The sequence below is a fragment of the Strix aluco genome, chromosome 19 (assembly GCF_031877795.1).
Source record: "Strix aluco isolate bStrAlu1 chromosome 19, bStrAlu1.hap1, whole genome shotgun sequence".
In the NCBI taxonomy this organism is placed as follows: Eukaryota; Metazoa; Chordata; class Aves; order Strigiformes; family Strigidae; genus Strix; species Strix aluco.
The window spans coordinates 13,216,813-13,240,892 of NC_133949.1; the positions used below are offsets into that span (position 1 = coordinate 13,216,813).

The window sequence follows — 24,080 nt, forward strand, 5'->3', positions numbered from 1 at the left end:
CAGGAAGCTTCCCTCTCACTCTTCTCTGCCACATAAGCAATGGGGCTGCTATTTACTCGTCTGAGGGATAAGGCAGTAAGAAAGCATACTTGTTTCTCAGATCTTTTCCCTTAGTCAGCAAGGTAGTGGCTCTGCTTTCGACACAACTGTTTCTATCAAGCAGCTGGTGCACGTCAGAATCTGTACCTTCCCAGTTAGTATTAGGGTTAGGACTAGATGATTTAGACCTATTGTTCTAAAAAGACTTTTGAAAGTCCATCTCAGAATACTGGAATTGTGATGAATGACTACCCATTACTGGTAGGCAATGGATTTAATCAATATTCAAGTATTAGGAAGTGCATTTCCTTGCTCTAACGTCATGTCCAAGTCTAATGAATTATAGTTTGTATTTTCTCAGAGAGGATTTGTGAATTAAAAAGTGATTAAGTGGTTGGTATTAGCATTTCAGGAAAAGCTAATCCAGGATAACTTACAATTTTTATTTTGCCCAGTGTTTTAGAAAGGGTTGGTTATTGCATCTGCACTTACGAAGTGTATCGGGCTTAGTCACGCATTTTACTCACACAAGCAAAGCTTTTTTAAAGGTGCTATTTGTTGACTAAATGAAATACATTGTTTACACAGTCCTCGCACAATATTTGTATGAAGAAAAAAACCCCTTAAAACACCCTTTAGCTAAACTGTACGTTCATGATTAAATTTGGAAAAGTCTAAATATGATTGTGTAACCAAGTGAGCTGCCAAAGTCTCTGTGGGCCCATCAGAGATTCAGAATCCAGCCTTAAATTCCCCCTACTCTTTTTTTGTTCCTTGACTGATTCAGTTCTTGTCCATCTCTCAAGAGGAGTTCTGCTGCAGCAGCAGTCTGAATATCAGCACCGATGAAATTTAAATAACAAACAGTTCTGATCTTGTAGGAACTTCAGCTGCAAGCTAAGGCATAGCTAGATCTCTCTGAGGAAACAAAGAGCAGTTTGTTCTGACAGTACTGGAGGTACAGGCACAAGCCCGTTACGGCACAGCTCTGGCTGTGGCCAATTTCCAAGTCTTCCCTGCCACCCTCAGGACTGCTCTAACCCCATTCAGCTGTACATTCTCCAAACTAAGTACCTCACCTGCTGGGAGAGGCTTCCATGAGAACCAGGCTCTTCTACTCCCATAAGTTTCCAATTACAGACTTAGGAACTTTTGCCTGTTTTCTTTAATCTGGAGTCTTTCCCCAGTCACTCAGATAGCACGGTGGAACAATCATAGGGCACACTTACTCTGAACTGCAGTCAACTTCAAACAAAAATAACAATTAGCAAATATGCAGCATGCTATAGCAAAAGCAAGCTTGAACATAAAATGATACGTCTTAGCTTGAATCTTCCATGTCATTACATTTTTATTCAGAATACTAAATTCTACTAGTATTAGACTCCTAGCTGTACCTTTAAGGGCACTCTCCCATCATGCCCTGTCAGCCCTATAAATCTGGCTGTGTCAGCTGTAACTTTACAGTACTCAGTCACTGCCTGGCCATTTGAGTTGCTACATCATTCATCAAGTAAGTGTTTAACTTTTAAATTCTGCTTTTTCCCGAACTTAGAAGTTTCCTAAAGGTATTCAGTTAAGACAAGCTCAAGTTAATGGCAACTCAATTTAACTTTGCTGTAACAGAATCATTTGAGTGGGTTTTTTTCAGTCTTATTTGAATAGCAAGGTGAAAAAAGACAAGCAGGAAAAAAAAAAGTGATATTATATATAAGTTAGCTCACTAATTAGCATAAAGACTAGTCATGAATAAGTTGTAGCATTTGGAGGTTTTTTTGGTTTTGAGACATCAACAGGAAAAGTATATAGCAGTGAGCTGTTATGTGCTTACATGTAAGTTAATACTGAAGCAGGAATGAATCTTGTTTCTTTATTCAACATGCACCAAACAAATAGATTTAAATGCATTTATTCTCTCTGATTTTTATGCATACTACAAATTGCAAATATAGTATAAAATAGATTCTCCCCTGTAAGAAAAATCTGGTTCCTGTTATGACAAAAATATAGTATTAAAGATTTGTTTGAAAAATACCAACTTTAAAAAATGCTAAGTAAAAAACTAATATCAGTGGTTGGTTTATATATTAAGCCAAAGATCCATTAGAAGTCTACAAGAACCTAAAGGGGAAACGTCTTAATTCTTGGGGTTTATCTCCAGGTACAGTGAGAATTGTTGCTGTTACAGGTGTGTGAATAAGAAGTTAATTTCTCATATCTACTGGGCAAGCATTAAGGGATCCTTAATGCCAAGTGTGATAAGTAGCTCTAATTCTCACTGTAGTCCAGAGTGTAAAGTTTGCTCATAGTATTAATAAAACTGGTAGGTTGACCTTTTGGGTTGAGTCATGTTAGGAGGATAAATACAATTTAGTACAGTCTGGAACTCTACTTAAACTTTTAAATAAAATCTTGAATTAAGAAGCTGCTGGAAGAAGTAATGCAGCATTTTTCAAGGACTTGATTGTTTCCTATGAGAATCACAAGAGACACAATGCTGGCTTTTCTGCATTCTTTCTGAAAACTTACTTTTCTATACTTAAGAAGGTCAAGTTAACATCTTCTGCACTGTTTTAAATACTGGAACATTTCATAAAAGCATGATAATCTAGAATTTGGAAACTTCTTCTTTGTGCCCCCTACAATTTAATCTGCAGTAAACTGAAAAACTTTAGCTTGAACAAACAAACTGTAAAACAAGTTGTTTGACATGCTTTAGAAAATCTGTAGATGCATAGATGTAGCTCCATCCTTCCACTTGTTAACATGGTCTGAAATAACAGTTCTGCAGAGTGGACACGTTTTTTCTCTATTAAACCATAAAGAGATGCATTCTTCACAAAATGTGTGCTGTAATGAAAAGAATGAGAACTTAGAGCTTCTAAGCTCTTCCATTTATAAGACGGTATATTATTTGCATAGCCTGATTTCTAAAAATAATCAGAAGACATACACTCGCTAAGCTATGTTGTTTTGTTTACCAGTTGTTTAAAATATTCTTAAATTTGCAAAAAATAATTATGTTTATGTGTATTACCTGACAGATAAGCAGAATAGGCTTCTGAAATTCAGCTTGGCAGATTGAACAGATATCATCCGATTCGGAACACTGTCTCTTGCTAGCTGTCACCCCGTAGTGCTGTGAAACAAGGTATTTTCAGCCAATATTAGTTTCTAGGGGAGGGGGAAAGCCAAAACAAAACACAGAAATACCAGGACAGAGAGGAATTGGGAATAAGGGCTGCCGTGTCAGGAAAACTATCCAATCCCTAATGCAACAAAATATTGCTAAGTTTTTAATAGTTGTCTTGGGGCCTAAAGCTTACGTGCTCCTACGTGGCACGCTGTCTAGTTAATATCTTCCCCTGATCGTGGTTACTGGAAGAATCTGTGGCAATTTTTATTTTAACCGTAACCTCCGAGTAAAACACTGTGTTAAGTTCCAATTCGATCAAGATAGCACTTAGAAAATGTGAAGTTGTTTATTATTCTTTTAGTTTAATAACACTGTGCTCCAAATGTTCTACGCATTTTACTGCATGAATAGCACACTCTAACCAATACCTCTTACTACAGAGGAAGATTATCCAGAAACATACAATTCTAACAGAAGTTACTTGCATGTCAATTATTTTGGCAAGCTTCAATTCTCCCTATATTTCAGCATAAAGCTCTGCCTGCATCCAATCAATATTTATTCCAGTTAAAAAGTAGGAAGCAGGACAAAGAGGGCATGTTATTACATGCAGAATAGATTCTCTGGGGTTTTTTTGTTGTCTAGATGACAATGTAATCACATAGTCAAGGAATTCAGAGCGTCAAATGCGATAACAAGTATCCAGGGTTTACTTTAAAAATTCAGTTATCTGTTGCTAGAATACAAAGTAATATAAGACTGGGGCATTAAAAAAAAATAAGTATTTTCATGTAAACTGGGTTTATTGTTTTGTCGTAAGAGAATTCAGTACTCACTGGTCGTGTGCAAAATATCCGTAAGACCTGCCTGAAGTTTCTCAACCGTCCAAAAAAGCTCAAAAGCTGAAATGGGAAAAGAAAACCTGAGTTACACTTAGTATTTTATTCTGTGAACTAAAAAGCTTCCAAGCTTCTGTGCAGATTCCAACACTAGAATTCACACTGCTAGTTTTGTGTTGGCAGGAACATAAAGCAAAGCTATAGTTCAGACTGACCCGAGTTTAGCTGCTTAATATGTAACCAAAACAAGAATTTAGCATGAATTTTTCCCAGTAGGTGTCTGTTCTTTAGAAGAAATACTGTGTTGAGGTTCTGAAATTAGGCACTCAAGTGCGAATCTATCAGCATTATTATCACATATGCAATAGTCTTTAGGCTTGTAATTAAGATACCATCGCATTATAAAGTATTTTCCATATTCAAAGCCAAACCTGTACTGAGTCTGGTTACATCTGGGGCAGATTAGCTCTTTGGTGAAGTAGACAGCCAGTATGAACACTTATCTTTAATTTGTTTAGCATCACACGCTCTAGCAGAGAGAAAATCTAGTTCCCTGGAAAATGCTGATTCTTTTAGCCATAAACCTTTATTTTTGCAAGCTCTTTCCTGTTATCAATATCTGGTAACAGTCTGATCAGTGTCTGATGTGAGGAGAGCTATAGTAAGTATTCTTTGATATGCAACCCCAATCCATTCCCAGAACAGGTGCAGGAAAAAGAGGATTTAGTGTCCTGAGCCAGTTTTCCTTTCAGTTTTGGAAGGCTCTATCAGTTAAACTGAATCATCAACTTGCAACTCAGTTCAAACCCAGGGGAACTTTCAGAAATGTGTCAGTTTATGTGTCTCTAATCCTCCTCCAGTGATAAGTTTGAGAGGAATATAAAGCTTACATACTTTTAGGATGAAGTAGAGAAGGCCCAGCAATATCCCAAGGCTCCATCCTAGTACACTGTCCAGCTCCCCATTGCCAATAAGATAACGGAACCAAACTGGTATGGGGACAAACATACGGTAATACTGGCAGAGTTCTTCTAACAGCATGTACCAGTAGCCCTAAGCAAGACATGCAAAGGAATCGCTCAAGATTCAAAACACAAAGGATTTTTAAAATATAGAGAAAAGATGCATTGTTATTATTTTGCGTTAACTTCCTCTCATAATATCTTAAAACAACTAAATATGAAGAATGAAAAAGAATGAAGACCAGACGATGAGTCTCACCACAACTGTACAAGTAACAATAACACAAATGATTGCTGTACTGCAGAAAATCAAATTAATAGGCTAAAATAGGATGCCTTTGTCAGATGCCTACCTGCTTAATAAATAATGCTATCAGACTTAATTTCATAAGCATTAAAAAAGAAAAGTTACATGAAAAGGAAAATAAGACAAATTTGGTCACGTAGATCAGTTTGTCATTAGCAGAGTTGTGTCCTGCATTCAGGATTAAATAACGAGAGCAAGGCCCATTCTTTTATTAACAGACTTAAATTACAAACTGTTTTCCTGTAAACATTATTTCATGCCTTACCTTGTGATAATCAACTCCTTTATAGGATGGGGTGATAAGAAAATTGGGAGATCAGGAAAGAAGCACAGGGCAGCTGGACTGAACAGGTAAACAGATTTCAATGACACCCTAAAAAATGACTGAGTAACAACTACAAAGTGCAAGTGTCCTGCACAGAGCACTCTGTGTGTGCGTGCCTGTAACAGATACTTAGCTTAGTTACTTTATTTCCTTAAGTTTGTCTTTAAAACTATAACAGGGAAGAAGTACAGGGAAGACATTCTTTCTATAATATACACTGGATAATGTCTCTGTTAACCAAATTCCTTTTTTAATTTAGCCACAGTTTAGGTCATAGTTGGTGTAATGCAATTTTCAGTAACTATTTTTTGGATGTTACGAAAATAGAGATCTTGATTATAAATTGGTATTTAGAGAAATCGGTTGTACCTGAGAAAAACATTTTAAGAGATAAAACCTACCAAAACATCCTGTTCAAATGCTACCACATATGAATTGTACTTATTTTGGTGTTTTTTTGAACCAATACTAGTATTTGCTATTTTGACAGAAAATTTAATTGGTTTTGCCTGTCTCACCTCGGGAAGCAGATAAAAATAAATACCCCACCAACCAGTGTAGGCTTCTGTGAAAATTACTAAACTTTAATGGTTTGTGGAATTAAGCTATGAATCAAATTCATTGATCTGACACAAATATTGCTTAAGTTTCTAAACTAAAATTCCAAATTATTTCTTGGAGACAGAAAAAAACAGCTGTTTGCATGCAGAGATCTTAAAATCTTCCCATGTCAGTTACTGTTGAGCATGTAAAAAATTTACTGTGCTTCAGCTGCTCCCCACTAACCGCCTCTATACACACTGTTACACTGCAGCAAATAAAAGGTTTCTTAGTGTCCCCCCACTTAAGAGACAGAAATAAACCCATTTATCTGATGACATAATACAAGCAATTGTTTCAGATCAGACTGTAAACTTTCCTTAACACCAAGCAGGGAAGAACATGAAATCCACAGGGTTTTCTTGCCCACAGTGTAGTGGTGGATTATATACTGACTTTTAATTAAACAGACTTTTCTCTGGGTAGAATTTAACATTTAGCTAATTTTACTGTAAAAGAAACTTTATAAGGAAGCAAAAATGCAGTTTGTTTCCTTACCTTGGATTTAAAGGACATCATAAAAGAAGGCACCAAGAGAATAAAGCACTTGAAGCCCATGAAGAGGAATTTCAGAATAAAGTCTGTGACTCCCACAATCCAAAGTACCTCCCAGAAGTTCATAAAATCCACAGTAGGGTTTAAGAAGATTAAGCTACAAGAAGAAGTATCAGAAGTTACTGGGGCACCCTGTGTAGAGGAAAGCATGACCAGAGATTATCACGGCAGGTTTAATTTAAAAAGGAGACCTGGTTTTACAGAGAGGAAAAGTATTTGCTAAGAAAATGAACTCTTTATTGTAAATTGATAATTGATGATCTGACAACCTTTCCGTTTTTGAATCTTCTTTCTTCATCACAACCCCCATTCTCTAGAGATAGGCTTGCTTTCTCATTTTAGCAATACAGCCTTTGACTGATTTACAGCCAAGACTGTAGCTACAGAATGGTAGGAGGGATAGAAAATAAATTGGAGCCATAAACTCCATGGAGCACCAGAATGCCATATTCAGTATTCTGAAGGCAAGGAGGCAGGGTCAAAGCTAGGAATCAAACCCAGGTACGTGCCACCGAGTATGGGGTCTAATCTTGCAAATTCTAACGTACTGTTTTTAAGGACAGCACCAGTTCAGTTTGGCAGAAGAGGAGGAATGAAGATTAAATTGAAAGAGAAACCAATGCCCCAATTATAGAAAAACAGCAGCAGCCCAGATAAAATGTTCCAAGTTAATATTTGAGTAATTTATGATGTGAGTAGAGATGTTCCTCTACTTACCTGTAATACAGTGATTGAGAATGAAAGGTGTAATACAGGAGGAGAGATGATCCAGTTAGGTATACTAGTAACCAAGCACATTGCAACTTGGAGCACCGTTCCTGTAAGATAGTTGTAAAGACATATTACAGTCCTTACCTCAGTATCAGTGTCTTAAATATATCTCCAAAGCACCAAGTCTGTTATATCTGAACAGAGTTACTACTAGAGGACTTTATCTTTGTGGTTTTAGGCCAAATAAAATAGAACTACTCAGTGGAAAGGTAAAGCGGTAATTTTTATGTTTCAACACAACAATTTCTATGTGCATCGAGGTTTTTTCTAAAAAGATAACCAAAACCCACCCCACTCTGAAGAAACAACAGATTTTTCCCTTGGGAGTGAACAGAGACAGCTGAAAGTTTAAGCTGTCAACTGCTATTTGATTCCACAGATATAGTTAAGAAGTTCTTCCATAAATTCCAAAAAGCTTTTATCAGTTGAAGTGTTTTCAATATTCAAAGTCAGAGGGAGGAAAAAAACCCCTCTTTTTGAATTTTGAAAACCTTATTTATCTGAGAAGCTCTACATTGTACAGAAGCATTAAGACTTTATTTCCATCTTGAAACCTTGACACCTAGTATTATTAGGTAAATAAAACACTATCTCCATTCACATTTCTTTCAACAAATTGGTGGATAAAGGTCTTGGTTAACTTACAGAATTTTGTTAGGTATGGTGATACTTACTCTTAGAAAAACCTGATTTACTATGCTTTTGTTTGCATACATGTAAGTTGTTAGCAGCCCAATTCCAAGAGAAATGCCTAGTAGGAAAAAAGGGTCAGTTATACACAAGAAAATAAAAAACTTTACTGAACTGGGTTAAAAACCAGCCACTTCTAATATGTCTTTGTAATTACAATTAATAGCTCAGACTATCAAGCCAGAATAATTTAGCACATTGTACATACGCCAGCAAAGGAAACAGAAGCCACTGAAACGTAGTTTAGTGGATCTCTCTTTCTGATGAGTAAAGCAAATAAAAATAAAGCTAAAAATAAATTGAATTATATTTCAGGCATGGTTATTAGTCTGTCTCTTTGGGGGGAGGGTCTGTTCCCTCAGACCTTATTTTGTTATACTCTACCAATTATATGCTGCATGATCAATTTGACACACAGAATCAAGATATACGGCAGACTTTTGTGCAGCCACTGGAGGAGGTATCTGAGCTCTGAGAGGGAGGTGCTGCTGTGTTCCTCTGAGTCTGGAGTGGAGTCATCGAGCCCCCCTGCTTCGCTGTGGGCATGTCCGTGTGAGTGACTTTGGGAACTTGGCCTCGAGGGCCGGGAACTCGCGTTTTCTCTGGCTTCTCCCACGGCAGAGTTCAGCTGTATGCGAACATCTCCGCTGTGATGGCACGAGCTCTCTCCTGACAACCTCGCTGCGTGGGCGCTCGGAGAAGATGAAGAGTCATCACCACTCCCTTGGATGTTGTGGAGATGACTGCAATTTGGTTGCATGGTAGGGTTTTTTTCTGGTCCAGATTCTTGCTATTTTGTCTCCTAGAGTGGGATATAAAAAGTCACAGTTGAAGGAAGAGATAACTAGGGGAAAAAAAATACTCAAAAAACCCAACACAAAAATACAATAGATTGTTCTGAGTGATTGCCTGCATGAAGTAAAGATTCTTTCGAGAGATACTGTCTGTCTCTGTTCTGAAAGCTGGCATGCTGGGTTTGCACCCCATCTCCAAGGGGCAGCTTTCCATGTGCCATATTAAATGACTTCCTTTCATGCACATGCAGATCCTCTAGCCCGCAGTGAACCTGGCTGCCTCAGTAAAATCTAAAGTTGCTTCAGTGCAAATCAGAACAGCAAAAGCTGCTGAAGAGGAGACCAGCAGTAGCTTGTACAGAAGAGATATGAGCAGTGCTGCATAATTTCACAAAAATAGTAACAGTAGTAGGCCAGAGGAGCAAACAATGATGGGAAGGAAGCAAAGAGTACATTTACATGCATCCATAAAATGGTAAGCGCTTGTGCAGAGACAAGTCTAGTCAAAAGCCAGGGCATGCTCAAAATTCAGGGCCATTATGAGATTAATGAGATTATCCTGTCTGGGTAAGGGAGCAGAACCAGGTTAGTCCATTTTGTAAGAAGCATTTAAAAAAGCCTGGACCATATGGTCTAGGTGAAAAAAGTGCAGGCAACAAGCAGTAATCTAACAGTGAGACCACCCAAATGAGGTTTTATTTCTTTCCACTGACATCTTTCTACTGTCTTCCAGGGTAGTTTTTAACTTTTGTGTCAGTCTTTACATTACTCAAAGTGCATTAAATCTACCTCTCTGGACTGGTGTGATAGGAAAGTAGTGATTTTGGAGAATGGTTTGAAGCTGGATTCGGCACAATACTTGTCACTATCAAGTAATAATACTGAAACATTGGAAATTTTATTATAATCCTTTTTCAATCATTCAAACTCTTCCACATTCCTCTTTGAAATTATTTTTCCAAAGTTTAGTGTATATACACAGCTAGTTTCACCAGGGATACAAAAAGGTTAAAGCAAAATTGGTTTTGTACTGCAAGAAGTTAATAGATTCGCACAAACCTAGAATTATTTAGCCTTTAAAATGGAGATTAGATTACATTACATTAGAAGAGTTTAAACAATATCTGAATAGGGGAACTTATTACCATTTAGAAACGCTGCTGGTGCTACTACCCACATTTTTGTTGGCCAAAGATTACATCATACTTCATCCAAAATTCACGTTCTGTGATTTTATGCACACGAATAAAGCAAATAAACTGGAAATTGTATTGACGTGTAAGAGCACTATTACTCAGTGTGTCTGCGGGATCCGGCCACGAATGCCGGTTTTAAAAGGGGGGGGTGGGGGTGGGTAAAAGAACTTCATTAGCACTCTTCAGTTAGGGGTCTAGGGCCGGCTTCTGTAAAAACTGACAGTTTGGTGTTTAAAAAAAGTGGGCGATCCCATAGTTCGAGTAACGCAGCTTCCCTTGGCACTCTGCCTAACAAACTTTCAAATAAGTTATTAAAGCGTGAGAAACCCGCACGCAGCGGACGGCTTCCCGAATTTCTTTTCCCCCCATATCAGATAAAGTAAGGTCCTTGATAAAGCCTTTTCTCCTCGAACATCCCCCGTCCCTCCCTGGCCGCTGCTCCCACCGCACTTGGGCAGCCGCTCTCCCGCTGGGCCGCGGCCGCCTCGCCCGCGCCGCTCGCAGGGCCGCGCCGCCGCCGGAACCCGCCGCCAGCCCCCTCGGAGGCGGCGGGAGGGCGGGTGCCGCTGGGGGCAGCGCCAGCAGCGACCCCCGGCCCCCACAGACGCCCCGGCGCGGGGAGGGGGTGACCCCGGAGGCGCGTCCCCGCTTCCTGCCCGCCCGCCCCGGGCTCTGAGGGGGAGCGGCCGCCGGGAGCCCCTTTCCCGCCCTCTCCCCTGCGCGGCCCGGCCAGGCGCCAGCCCGCGGCCCGGCGGCGGTACCTCATCAGGCGCCCGGCGCCTCCCGCCCGGCGCCGCTGCCCAGGCCGCGGCTGCCCGCCGCCTCCATCGCCGCCGCCGAGGCCGAGTGGGTGGGAGAGGGCGCGGCGGGGGGAGGAAGAGGAGGAGCCGTGAGGGGAGGAGGAGGAGGAAGGCCCTGAGCTGGGCGTTGCTCTGGCAACGAGCGGCCGCGGCTCGTCGAGGCCTTCGCCCCGTCAGGGGACGGGGAGGGGGAATCACCTCAGGGCCGGGGACAGGCCGCGGGTCGGGCCCGCCAAACGGGGGAGGGAGCAGTGCTTCCTGTTGCTTTTTATTTAAAGCCTCAATTAAAATTAATCTGGGAAGGCAATAATAATGAAAGAAATTAATAAGTCTATATAAATGTATATGTATATGTACTGCGGTATCATTGCTTCTCGGTGGCGATTAGTGCTCACCGCAGGGAAGTCCTGCTGCCTGGAAATTGGCTTTGCCTCCTAGGAAACCTGAGGAAAGTGCTGCCCTGGTTAATGCTGCCATAGCTCTTAGGAGAAGCTTGAAATGAAATAGATACAGGGTTTTCTTTCAAAATATGCTGCCGTAGCTCTTAGGAGAAGCTTGAAATTAAATAGATACAGGGTTTTCTTTCAAAATATGCTCTTGAATAAATTAGTTTGCATCCAGAAATGGCATCTGTTTTCCTTGGCTCAGCTATTTTTCTAGAAGTGTTTAGGTATGCAGCTCACACTGGAACCGGTGCCTAATATCTGAGCAGTTTTGGAAATCAGTCCTGTGTTGTTTAGAGTTAAAACAGAATTTAATTCAAATTTTTAAATACAGAAATGCTGTGGGGTCAGTAACCCTGGCAGAGGGAAAAGATGGGCACTTGGCAGATCTCATGAGGTGAAAAACTAAGTATTTAGAAGAGCTAAGTGGCCTGGTGTTTAGTAACGCATACCATCTAACAATAAACCTTCTCTTTTATACTTGAGGAAGCAGCTGAAAACACTGGACGCATCTCTGTTGAAGGTAGGTTTTAAGGAGGCATCTGCAGCAATTTGGTCTACATTTATGATGGTTTTGGACCCTAGCTAGAATTTTCTTGAGTGATAATTTCAGGCCTCATATCCTCTGTATTTCACTTGGGCTGTGGCTGGTGTGATGGAAGAAATTTGAGCTAGTTACTACAGATATGTTACTACAATATGTTTAACAAACTCGCAAGTCTCCTGTTCCTGTAGGCCCTCTAAATTCAGAAGACCTTCTAATTTGTATGGTACTGCCTAATTATCACAGTACTGCTCAGTAGCAGCACCAACGCAGATTTCAGATGCTCGGCTGGAAGCACTCTAAGAATTTTATGGCTATATCCCCATTCTTCCAAGGATAACACAAAACTGTTGTGTTTGACTTATGCTGTGCCATATTGTTCATTCTCTTACTCTTTGCTCAGTTAGTCATTCACGTAGTGTTTGGATTATGAAGGACAATGTGAAAAGTCTTCATTTGATTCTCAAATCAGGAAAAGCAATTATAAATCTTTTATTTTTAAATAGTATCTTATGGTTGGCAATTATGCATGCCTTCTGTACATTGCTGGGAAGTGTATAAATATAAAAGCCTCATTCAGCTGTTTCTTTTTTGTAATTATAAAATGCATTAAATTACAAATGTAGTTTTAAATCAAAGTTGTTCTCAAACTGTTTCTTATTGTTACATGCACTGGAAATATGAAATTAATTCATGGCAGTTTATTAATCAATAATGTTTGCTCGTGCAGGTCACTTGCTGGTTTATCTCCAATTCGCAGCTCATTAGAAGGAATGTAACTCTTCAGTGATGTTGTTAAATAACAGGTATGTTTTCATGGTGCTATTAATGATCTCTGGATTTAGTAACTCTGACACAAGAAAGATTTCAGAGACCATTAACATAAAATTGGAAGTCTTTTCCCATGGGTATTGCACTCATTGGGTCATGTAATACCTAGTAATAAATTTACCAATCTGTATTTCGGACTCTCCTCCTAAGAGGCCCATAAATTTCACACAGACAGCAGAATCAGTGTCCAGGCATGTTTTCAGGTGTATATATACACTCAGATATAAGTATCCCAGACTTTCTCATCCTCCTAGGTGTAGGTGGTACCTCCTTAACTGATGCTATCAGCAGATTTCATCAGCATAGACCTGCTTTTCCTGTGGTTGTTAAATGCCTGAGACAATATTGGACCAAACACTGGTCCTCGTGGAACTCTGCCGGTGATGCCCTGGCAGTGCAATACTTACCTTTTCAAGAGTTACTCTGTACTAAAAGTTGCTGAGAACTAGTTCTATGCACAGAAATATTAGAAGAAAATATTTTGTATCCTAGTCCTAATTCCTGAAGGAGCTCTACAGAAGTCTTCCTGTGTAGTGCAGATTAAGGGATTACAGTCTTCAATTTTTATTCCTCCTAATAAACTGTAATATCACTATTTTTCATCAGAAGGTGTGAAAGGAACTAGTCCTTTAAAATTAGGTGTACAGCATACATCTTTGCTGAAATTTAAAGGAACTGATCTCAGATACATGGAAAGGAATTGTAGTTAATGATATGATAAAAAATTGTTTTCTTCCAGGAGTCTGTAAAATAGCAGAATGTCCTGAATATTCAAAGGCTTGATTGGTTGTGTTCATTCTACACAGAATGTTACTTGAGTATGGAAGACTTTTGCGAAATTAAGAGGGTTTAGTTTAAATTGTTTGAAGGATTTGAAAGTCTTGCCAAGAGGCTCAAATGACCTTTAAAATTTGAATGCTTCCTGAGCTTTGAATGCTCAATCTTTTTAAAACTAGCTCCTGCAATTACACAACCTTTACTTCAGTTTGATTTTCGAGCACAAGAAAACAGCTCCTGTGCTCCCGTATTTAAGGCACTGAAGAATAGGGGCCAGTTTTGAAAACTCACCACTGCAGCGATGGCAGAGGAGCCTGAATTTCACTGTTGAAGTCTGATCGTGTAAGCTTTGTCAAGCAGACTCGCAAAGAAATTGAACCAGATATTTTTATAATGCGATGACATCATCTTGTTCCCTGAGGTTTCCAGAAATCTTACTAGCTCTCTGTGTACAGCAGCGTGCTCGTTTCTGTTAAGTCATTCTAAACTGAGAGTAATTCCACTGAAATGGTGTCATATAATTGTTTTAAAACTGGTGAATTAGATCCCAGAGTCTTGGGTTTTGTATATAGATAGAGCCTTGAATTAAAATTAGATAGCAGAGCCACAAAGGGCAGTTGTAATTTTTGCTCACTGCACAGGAGGGTGCTCAGCCTCTGTCTTTATCTGCAAGAAAGAGCGATTCCCATGGTCATTAGAATGAAGTGGAAAAGCTGTTTTCTGAACTGGTCTTTTCTTGCGGTGACATTGAAGGATCTGTTAAGTACAATCACTCAAAAAATATTCAGCTGTTAAAGAATTTTAGAAGGTGTGTGTTAATTGCTGTTGTAAGACCATTACAAAGGTATTTAGGTCAGAAGATGTACTGTAATGATCATCCACTTGTGTAACACCTTGGTATTCTCTAATGGGTCTGCTTAAAGGTGCCAGAATTTTCAATAGAATCTTTGAAGTTTTTCACAATTAATTTTTTTTTTCCAATCTAATGTGTTAATCTGGAGGTGTGAATCGTTCTATTGAATAATGACTTCTCATGTATGTAAAAACCTACCCTGAGTGATCTATGAGGAAGGGGTAGATAGGTTTGCTGATTTATATTCGATCTGAGGTACCTGCTTATAGTTATATCCTTAATTATACTTTATTTTCCTTGGTAAATATTAGTATCTTTTAGGTTAAAAAATCAAATGAATGTTCTAACAACTCATAAAATGGAAATGTTTAAAAGTTATATTGGTTTATTAATTTAGGTTAGTTTGTGTTTTATAGTGGGAAGGGGTTTTATTGGGGGGGGGGGCGCTTCTGTGACACATTGTCGATAGGAGGGAACGCTGGTTTACCGAGGCTGGTTCTGTTGGTACCTCAGGCTGAGGTGTTGCTTCCTCTTAAGTACTCATGTAACTGCTCTGTCCATGTTCTCATTGGGTGGCAGCTTTTAACTCACAGAAGAAAACTCTACCTTCTTTGTAATTATTAAAATTCTCTGCCATAAAAAGTTTTATTTAACCGACTATAACATGAACAAATGGTGAGATAAAGAATCTTCTGGCATTAGTTACCACTGCATGTGTAAGAAAAAAAAATCTTTTATGAGTGGCTGAAAATTGACCCACTTTCTGTTTACCTTTTTAGAGATCAGTTAAACAGAGGTCTTAGATGTTGTTATCTGGTCAGATTTTAGTAAGTGTGTTAACACATTCTGACTGAAAACAATTTGTTAAACCTCTGTCTTGTACAAGGTCAAAAATATTCTGGCCCTCTGAATGCATATCCATTTTAGTTGCAAAGGAAAACCAATTGTTTTTAAAAAGCATTACCACTGTAGACAGATTTCCAGATATTTCCTTTCAGAACTTTTAGAATAAATACAAACACATGAATAGAGTAGGCAAAATCTTGTTTGTCGTGTTGAACGGGATTTGTCCCATTAACGTCAGCACATAAATATTTGCTTCACTTCAGTCAATATTTACCTCACTGGTCAATAAAACTTGTTTTGCACTTCACAAAGTTAATATTTACTTACTGTTTTTAGTTTGGTGACAATATATAAAATTCTCTATTTCTAACGTTATGGAGGGATTTTTTGCTTCTTTACTAACAAAAAAGATCTTGTATTAACAGATGTGCGTTAGTTTATTAAGAAGTCTTATCCACAAATAAGACCATGTTCATCATGTAATAAGATTATCCAGATTATGCCTATAACATTTTACAAGTACAGAAAGGATAATTAAAAAAAAAAAGGGGGTAAAATGACTAAATATATTACCAATTTTAAAAATACTTGCTTAAGACTGTAAAATAGGAATTTCACATCAGTTGGTTTTTGTGCTTGTTTTGTGCCTGTCAAGTTCTCTGGTGAAGGAAAATGTGCCATTATTCATTAAATGATGGTTTGGAATTTTGTTTTTCAATGTTCCTTGTGTAAGATAAAATAATTAGACTGAAGGACAACCTCAGAAACAAGATGTAGATTTTTGGCTCATAGAAATGTTATCGTGAGTTAAATTTGGATAAATCCCCAATGTGTCTTAAGGAAATGCTTGTCATCTAGATCCAGTGCATAATTTCTTGCATATCCCAGCTTCCCATGAAAGAACCACAGAACCCTACTGCGGGTTCTGGTTTTTTGTGGTGTGGTCTCTTTGGGTTTTGTTTGTTTGGTTTTTTTTAGTGTTGACATTTTGAAAATTTGTACTTCATGGTCAAATATGTTAGAAGAAGAAAGAGGAACGTGGGGGGAAAAAAAGGAAAAGACTTTAAAGTCATCTGTGGTAGTTTGCCTTTGCATGATGCTATTGCTTTCATCATTGCTTCTCTTCAGATTTTTAATTTACCTTGCGAAGTGTTTTTGAAGATTCTCATCTGATAGTAGGTGAGCACTGCCTGGATCCTTACTTCAGAAATCCTGGACTATGTTCAGATGCTCAGCTAGAGTCCTTGCTCACCAATTTAGAGGTGTAATAGAAGTGAGCACTGGGTCCTTCTGAAAGCTCAAGAACACACTGGTTTGCTCCCTGTTACAAATATTCTCCAATATTTTGAAGAAATTATGGTTGTCTTTTCTGCACTAGCTCTTGTTGACCATCACTAAATGAAAGTTTCTTCTGTGCTTCCTTCATCCCAACTTTCTGGGGTCTCTTATTAGAGAGTGCAAAATTCTTCCTTGTTAAAACATTTGTATTCCATTCATGTTTAGATTAATACATGGTAATATTTTTCTTACTAATATACTGTACAAGCAGTATGTTGCTGTTAAAATTGATTAATAGCCTAAACAGAATTGATTTGGTTTAACTAAAACTCAAAGCTATTTATTGCAAGTATGTTACAAATCAGTAGAGATGACCGCTGTAATACAAAATGTAACACTAAAAGATTTTTCCAACCCTGGGAAGCCAACATATTCTACTAGTTTTGATTTATAATAATGGGAGGCTCAAGCATTAATAACTCTGAAAAATAGCATTAGGAGAAACTTCCCAGCTCTCTGAGGACAAGATACTCCTCTTCTGTGTGTTGGTGGGAAAAGCTACAGCTCGATTAGAAGAAAAGCAGGCATAGCCTGCTGAATAGGGTTTCCATGGGCCAAACCTCCTTGCAGTGAAGTTGTCTGGCATTAGCGTACTTGCGGAGGCTGACTGAAAAACAAATGCTGAGTGAAGGTGCTTAACCTGGTCTTAAAAATGAATAAACAAACAAATAAATAAAAAGGCTGACAGGCTTTTAATTAAGTAATCCGTTCAGAAAAGGAGCATGTATTAATGAAGAGATTGGACACAGATTTTGAAATGTCAATAGTGTGGGAGGGGAAAAATTATTTTTATACAACTGCATGGTATTCATTCACAACAAATATATCTCTAATACAAATTTCTAGCCATGTCTACCTACTTCCTGTTACAAAGCAATCACCATAGAATCTCTGTGTCCACCAGAGTTTGTAGAAGTGGCAGAAACTATGCTCATCATGATTTTCAAGGAGGTTTATGAATCTAGAGGCAAAGCTATATAACTTTTCCTTCATTTTATCAGTATCATAGATAGAATAGAATATGCAAAGAATGAGTAAAACACGTTGAGATATGTTGGCAGTAGTTTCCCCAAGAACTTTACTGTGCTTTCAGCAGTGCAGTCCACCTCTGTGGTAATTTTTAGGATGTAATCCTATGAATGTATGTGATTAGCATACGTGAGTTGTCTTGTTAGAATCAAGGGGCTCCTTGTCTGTGAAGTTATTTGCATGAGTTTGTAGGACCAAGGCCCTCTTTACCTCAACATTATGTAAAAATAATTGATTTGCTATTAGGAAATCCTTCTGCTCGTGCCCACACAGAGCTCACTGTTTTCTGATTTCATGAATAAAAATGGTTTAGCTGGAGAGGAGATATTGATATTTGTATAATTTATGGAGTTATGGTTGTTCGTGACAGAATTTGTTAGGATATGTATCACACAGAAACGGGTGTCTATAATTTTATCATGCTTGCCCTTGTTGAAATCAGTGATAGACTTTTCATTGACCTTAACAGCAACAAGCGTGTTTCCAGGTATTCTTGAGGCTAGTACTATAGTATGCTATGTAATGTTGTAGCTCGTGAAAAGTGAAAAATTAGTAACTGAATTATGCAAAATGCAGAATTACTTGTTGCTGATATTACGAATATCCTGTGCTCCTAGTCACTACAAAATCAGATCTAGACTTCAACAGCTTGGTGAAGAGGCAGCACATTTCTGAACTAAATACTGCGTGTGAAACGGGTATTGTTTAAGCAGTTGTTCATCATACTTCCCCATGGTTAACCATGCAAATGTTTTGGGTGTAAAAATTAAGATGCAGATGTTAATTCAGAAGGCAAAGGTTTCTGGAATAAAGTTACATTACTCCTCCTCCTAATTAGAATTTTTTTTTTTTTTTTTTTTTTGAAATCAAGCACAAACTTAGCTGTTTTTCAATTAAGTCAGAGTAAGTACAGTAGTCACGCTTGGGAGGACCTTTAGATCCTTATGGTTGACTAGTCCATGTTCCCAAATGTGACACTTCATTTCCACAGAAGAATTTTTCCCCCATGCATTTCATATGTATATCATAGTTGGCTGTATGCTTATTTTTCAGTGTTTAGTTATATTGTAAGTGGATATATGATAGTACGAGGTGTTTGACTTTCAACCTGCCAGAGGCTTTGTCTGCAGCATATGGTTAAGAGATAGTGCCATCTACTTGGTGTCTGGGCAAAGGAGATAACACTGTTGGTTGTTAAGCAAGACACATTTGTTATCTTGCTGCAATGTACACTTTTCTTGCAGTGGCATACTTAAAACCCATTCTGAGTAGGCAGAGAAAATTCAGTATGTTTGCACTTATGTCATGAAACAAAACTAGTCTCTTTCTGCGAAGATCTCCAATTCTGTCCCTTAGAGAGGTGATTTTATGATTTATACAATTAGAGACAAGCATGAGGCTATTTAATTAATTTAATATTATGGTCTGAGTCTTCAGTTGGACTAAAGTCTCTGAACTAAATCACAGCATGCCCATATCACTCAAACTGTCAAATAAAACATATGTTTATGATAATGATTATCTTAATTTAAAAGTGAGTTCTAGCTCACTCAGTATTTTTCTTCATTAATAGAAAGAATTAACGGAAGACTACCTACAAGAGTACTTACTACTTAACTAAGAACTACTTACAAAGGAAAACACTGGTGAAGGAATATTGGAATTCATCTTAGGCTCATATATAACCTCTTTCAGAAGGCATTATGATGATTAAGCATGTCAGCTTGGATGATTCGAGGTCTGGCGTTGTCTTCCCTATTTTCAGTAGAAAATTACTGTCTTGCCCATCAGTTTCAGCCAGGTCTCTGCTCATAGATCAAAAGTAGAAACAAAAAGTTTGCTGAAGGCTATTCAGGCTCCAGCAAGTTAACGACTCATTTTTATTGATGTGGCAGCTGAAGCGCTGAAATTTATAAGTGAAAATTGTAGGACTTGATTGTCTGAAGTTACGCAAGAAATCCATAGATAAGTACCTAAATAAAAAGTGCTGCAGAAAGTCCTAGTAACTGGGAAGCCTGAGCATGTCTGGTGAAAAACAGGCTTCCTAATGCATGTAAATAAGGATCTGGATGTGTAACTTCAGGCATTCAAACTTGGAAAGTTTGGTGTACCACTCTCTGATTTCTGCTTTTGTTGCTGAGTTCATCACATCACACTGCTTGTTTGTGTATGTGTCTTTGGTTTTTTTGAAATCATTACAATTATAATTTTGATAGTAGCTTCCTAGAGAAGACCAAATGCAGATGTCAACTGTGTGAGCAGGGGCTGTGGACAAGGAACATGTGGTGGAGTATGTACAGACCAACAAAAGATTCTCTTCAGCCCAGTGAAAGGGGAGAGAGCTAGAAAACAACAGCATGAGGAGAGGGGAACAGATGTAAATTAACCTATAAATTAAATATATCATAGCACTGTTAGGACTCCAGCTATAATGTAATAGAAGCCCAAAACTTTCGCACGTGTGTGTGGATGTGGATGTGTGCATACATACTTTTCCAAACTTCCCAGTCATGCATCCCATCTTGCAGAACTTTCCTGTACAGAGAATATTTCTTTGTGCCTCTTGTCAGACAGGGCCTGCAGAATGTCTTCTGCACAACCTTCAGCGAGACCAACAATGTGTTTGGTGCTTGTGGAAAAACAACTAATTCAAGTCTTGCAGAAGAGTTGGCATATTTCTTTAAATTTCTTAAATATGTCACAATGATAACAGCAGCGGAACAGCATTTGTCCTGTGTGTATTTCTGTGTGCAATAGAACATTATTTTTTCTTTTAATGTATAAGAAAATATGAAACCCTACAGCAAAATAATATCTGTGAATCCTGCTCAGGGTCACTCAGATATCCATCTAACATTTTACAGTGCATTCAGAGAAAGACGAGAGCAGATAGAAGACATTAAGCAATGAAATTATGGTCAACGGAAATGTTTTATATTTTTCATTGTTTAGATCCTGATACAGTAATTGTTCTCTATCACACATAATTGCCACAGTGTTAAAACATAATTGTAAAATGCATTACTCTTTGGTCTATAATTTGAACCTTTATACAGGTCACGTAATTGTCTACATACAGAACTATTTGTCAGTGACTATTTAACAGGTACACATAATTCATGTCTGTTCTTTTTTAAGTAAGCTGAACTTACTTCTGTTGAACTTAACCAAGTTAACCATTTTTCAGCCTCCAATGCTGCAGTAAAAATGTACTTCCTTAAATCTGGTTTGCTTGCAGACAGAGTCTGACACAGTAGATTTAGTACAGCTGCAGTATTAATGTTCAAAACTCCCATGCTGCACAGTTTTCCCACATGCTACATAAAAATGCTGTACAGTTTCTCTCTCCAAGGCTCCTCTATTAGGGATTAACTGACTGTATGCCTCCGGTTTGGTTAATGTTTTCATTTATGTATAATACAGTTTTACACACTCAAATTACTGTTTATTGCAAAATAAGTATGGTAAAGTAATAATTTTATCCAATATTGGCTTAACATTAATATTGAAACTGTGAAAGTCAATGGAAAATAAATCTGGGGGAGGATCGGTGAAATGAAAGGTGCAGAATCATGGAATAAATGAGTTGGTAGAGAATAACTTGTGCTTATATGTATTCTTAACTAGTTATAAGAAAATATAATGGAGAAAGTTTTTGCAGCACGGATTTGTCTATACTGGGTCATTGCTTTTATTGTCTCCTACCAGAAGGTTGAGTTTTGATAACTCAGTTTCAGAAGGGCAGCTTTTCCATGGTTTTGGTATTTTTTGGGAAAGGTGTAATGGCTCACAATGTACCAGCGAGTTTTTGAGGGTAGGTTTGCAGGTTATGCTTCAAAATGTGATGGAAGGAAACGTCGATTTCTTTGAAGGCCTGAGCTGTAGAACCCTGATGGTTTGGATGTTGTTGAGTTTCTAGTCAAGAGCAAAGTGGACTGAAACAGATTTCAGTCTTCGATCTTTCCTTCTGCTCATACATGATAGGACTGTGGGCTTTCCCAGTTTGATAGCAATCCGCCTCTATGTCATTTAGTTCTTAAAGGCAATGAGTGGCTTCAGTGCCCGTTTACTTTTACCAAACTTGAGAGTAGTCTGCTGTGCTGAACAAAGCATTTGAATTCATGTTTCAAGTTAAGCTGTTTGTCTGCAAGATGTGCATTTTACAGACTGGATTTCATTCAGGGAGATTTTTGGAAATGTAAATCATTGGGTTTATGGAGTAGATGGATTTTAGAGCCCCATGATAGGTAAATAATGACAGGAGTACAGCCTCGTCCATCTATTTTCATGTCAAAAGAAGTTCTATTATTTTTATGCTCTAAAGAAATATTTCCTAACCTTTATTTTACCAAGGGTCCTTTTTAGCCAATCATTTTTTCAGTCCAGGGTTGGAAATCACTCCTCGCTCTTTATTCAGCCTCTAGTGGTCCCTCCCCTCCAGAAGAATCTCAGCTTGGATTCCCGATGGGGTCAGCACTGGAGGATAGGGAGCTGTGCAAAATTCTTGCTGGTGCTGCTGCGTCTCCCGACGGGAGCGCAGAGTCCCACAGCCAGCAGAGCCCTGGGGGAGGAAATAGCATAAACATTCTTCATAAAGCAGAGAAACTAGGTGCAGGCAATATTTTAAATTGAACTATAATGAAATTATTGTTTATGGCTCAGCTTCTACCTTACATCCAGAATCTGTCATTTAGGTGATTGGGCCAGCAGGTGGCAAATATAATTGAATTCAAGAAAATAAATAAGGAAGTAGGCTGGGGATTGTTTGCTAAAAAGAAGACATCTAGTTTACTAATTAGGAGGATTTATAGGATGCTGTACTTAAAAATAGATGATTATTGATAGCTCATCTTAGTCATGAAAGTTACCTTATAGTTTCAGTTTCCTACAGTCAACATTGCTGCAGCAGTCAGATGTGTGATTACCACACACGCAGGGAAGCTGAGCTCCTGTTAATCCACCCAGCACGGGCAGCAGCGAGTCAGGAACTGGGGACAGGGGTTGGTAGGCTGTGCTGCCCCAGCTGTATTGCTGCTGGTTTTAAGAGGTGCAGCCTGAGTACCCGTGTGCGTCGGGTTGCACTTCTTACTGCGATGTAGACGTAGGTGTAGAAAAGAAAGAATTGTATCTGGTTCTGCGTTAGCAGTAACCAGAAACAACAGACCCACTGCACTAGATACTTATTGTCATCTGGAAACTTTATGAAAGGCTGCACAGAAACAGTGTTATTAATTTAGAGAGAAGGTAGTAAAAGATACAGTATATTACATCTGTCTTTGAATTAGGTAGAAAGACAAAAGAAGTTGTAATTCTTTCTAATTAATTATAAGCGAGTGTAAAAATCATAGGGCTATAGAAAACTAAAATGGAGATTGCTTGAAATTCTCATATATCTAAGTAGCAGTGCAAAGGTATTTTAATGGAAATCAGAAGTAGATATTAAACTAAAATATTTGCCAGTGTAGACTGCTGAAGTGGAACTTAATCTTTTTTGTTTGTTTGTTTTAAGGAAGTAGTGATAACTCTGGCATTCAGGTCAAGATCATCTCTCATTAAAGTTGTTTTAATGTTCAAAGCTGTATCAGTTACTGGAGAGCTCATCATGGCAGTCATGTATGAATTACACATTTCCCTGTGCCCTTATCTAATTCATTTCTCTGTGCTACATTTTGGAATAATTTGAATATGAAGTATATCAGGAAAACAGAGTTGTTTCGTTCTAAGTGGAGAACTCAAGCAGAACTATTCCTCACAGAAAGTAACAAACATCCAGAGTGAATTACCATGAAGGAGATTGCAGCTGAGATTGTAAATATTATTTTGAGAGGCTTAGATTTCCTTATGAAAGGAAAGAGCATTAAGGGGTATTTCGAAAATGTAGAAGGGGAATAATAGCAAAAAAACCATGAGACAAATTTGGCTCACCAGCCTTTTTGCTATTTCATGTCTAACATTCATTTTGGAGATATAGCAGTTGCATCAAGCTGAGGCAAGTTTAGTTTTATGTGCCTGGTAAAATGGACTTGAATCACGAGGATCTGGTCCATTCTCTTCTGTCACCTAATATTTCTGTTACTGTGTCTGTACGTTATTTCAACGAACCAAATAACATTTAACAATTTAGAGAAGAATAAATGAAAGTTTCAAAGTAAATATTTTTATATTCATTCTCATGCATTCAGTTGTTCTATAGAGCTTCTTTATTGCACATGCCTCCCAGTAATTTGTAGCAATAAAGTGAAATGCTGAAGTAAAATAATTAAAATTTAGATTGGAAATAGATTAGTTTCATTTGCTGTTTCAGAGAGTTATGATTTAAGCTTTTCTTATGCTCAGCAACAAATAAATTAATACACAAGGAGTGTGAAAGTCGTGCACTTCAGTGTGGAGGCAAATGCTCATTAG

At 38.2% G+C, this 24,080-nt stretch overlaps 1 protein-coding gene and 2 long non-coding RNA genes across 4 annotated transcripts in view; 2 read left to right on the forward strand and 1 right to left on the reverse strand.

Annotated features, from left to right (window-relative positions):
* Nucleotides 1-1,895: 1,895 nt before the first annotated feature.
* Nucleotides 1,896-10,995, reverse strand: RNFT1 (ring finger protein, transmembrane 1). The gene is given in 10 exon segments (XM_074845358.1): nt 1,896-2,889; nt 3,077-3,178; nt 4,012-4,077; nt 4,909-5,067; nt 6,707-6,860; nt 7,481-7,581; nt 8,209-8,285; nt 8,609-8,998; nt 9,001-9,026; nt 10,976-10,995. Coding segments are annotated over 10 exon segments (1,215 nt in total). The 5' UTR covers nt 10,981-10,995; the 3' UTR covers nt 1,896-2,754.
* On the forward strand, nt 3,103-8,707 carry LOC141932189 (uncharacterized). The gene is made up of 3 exons (XR_012625755.1): nt 3,103-3,190; nt 5,574-5,634; nt 8,643-8,707. It is a non-coding gene; the product is annotated as an uncharacterized LOC141932189 (long non-coding RNA).
* A 243-nt stretch (nt 10,996-11,238) lies between the features above and the next one.
* The window catches only part of LOC141932188 (uncharacterized), a 30,771-nt gene continuing 17,929 nt past the window's right edge, over nt 11,239-24,080 (forward strand). For both annotated transcript variants that reach the window (XR_012625753.1, XR_012625754.1), the window contains exons 1-2: nt 11,239-11,980; nt 12,732-12,807. This is a non-coding gene — a long non-coding RNA (uncharacterized LOC141932188). The remainder of the gene's footprint in view (nt 11,981-12,731; nt 12,808-24,080) is intronic.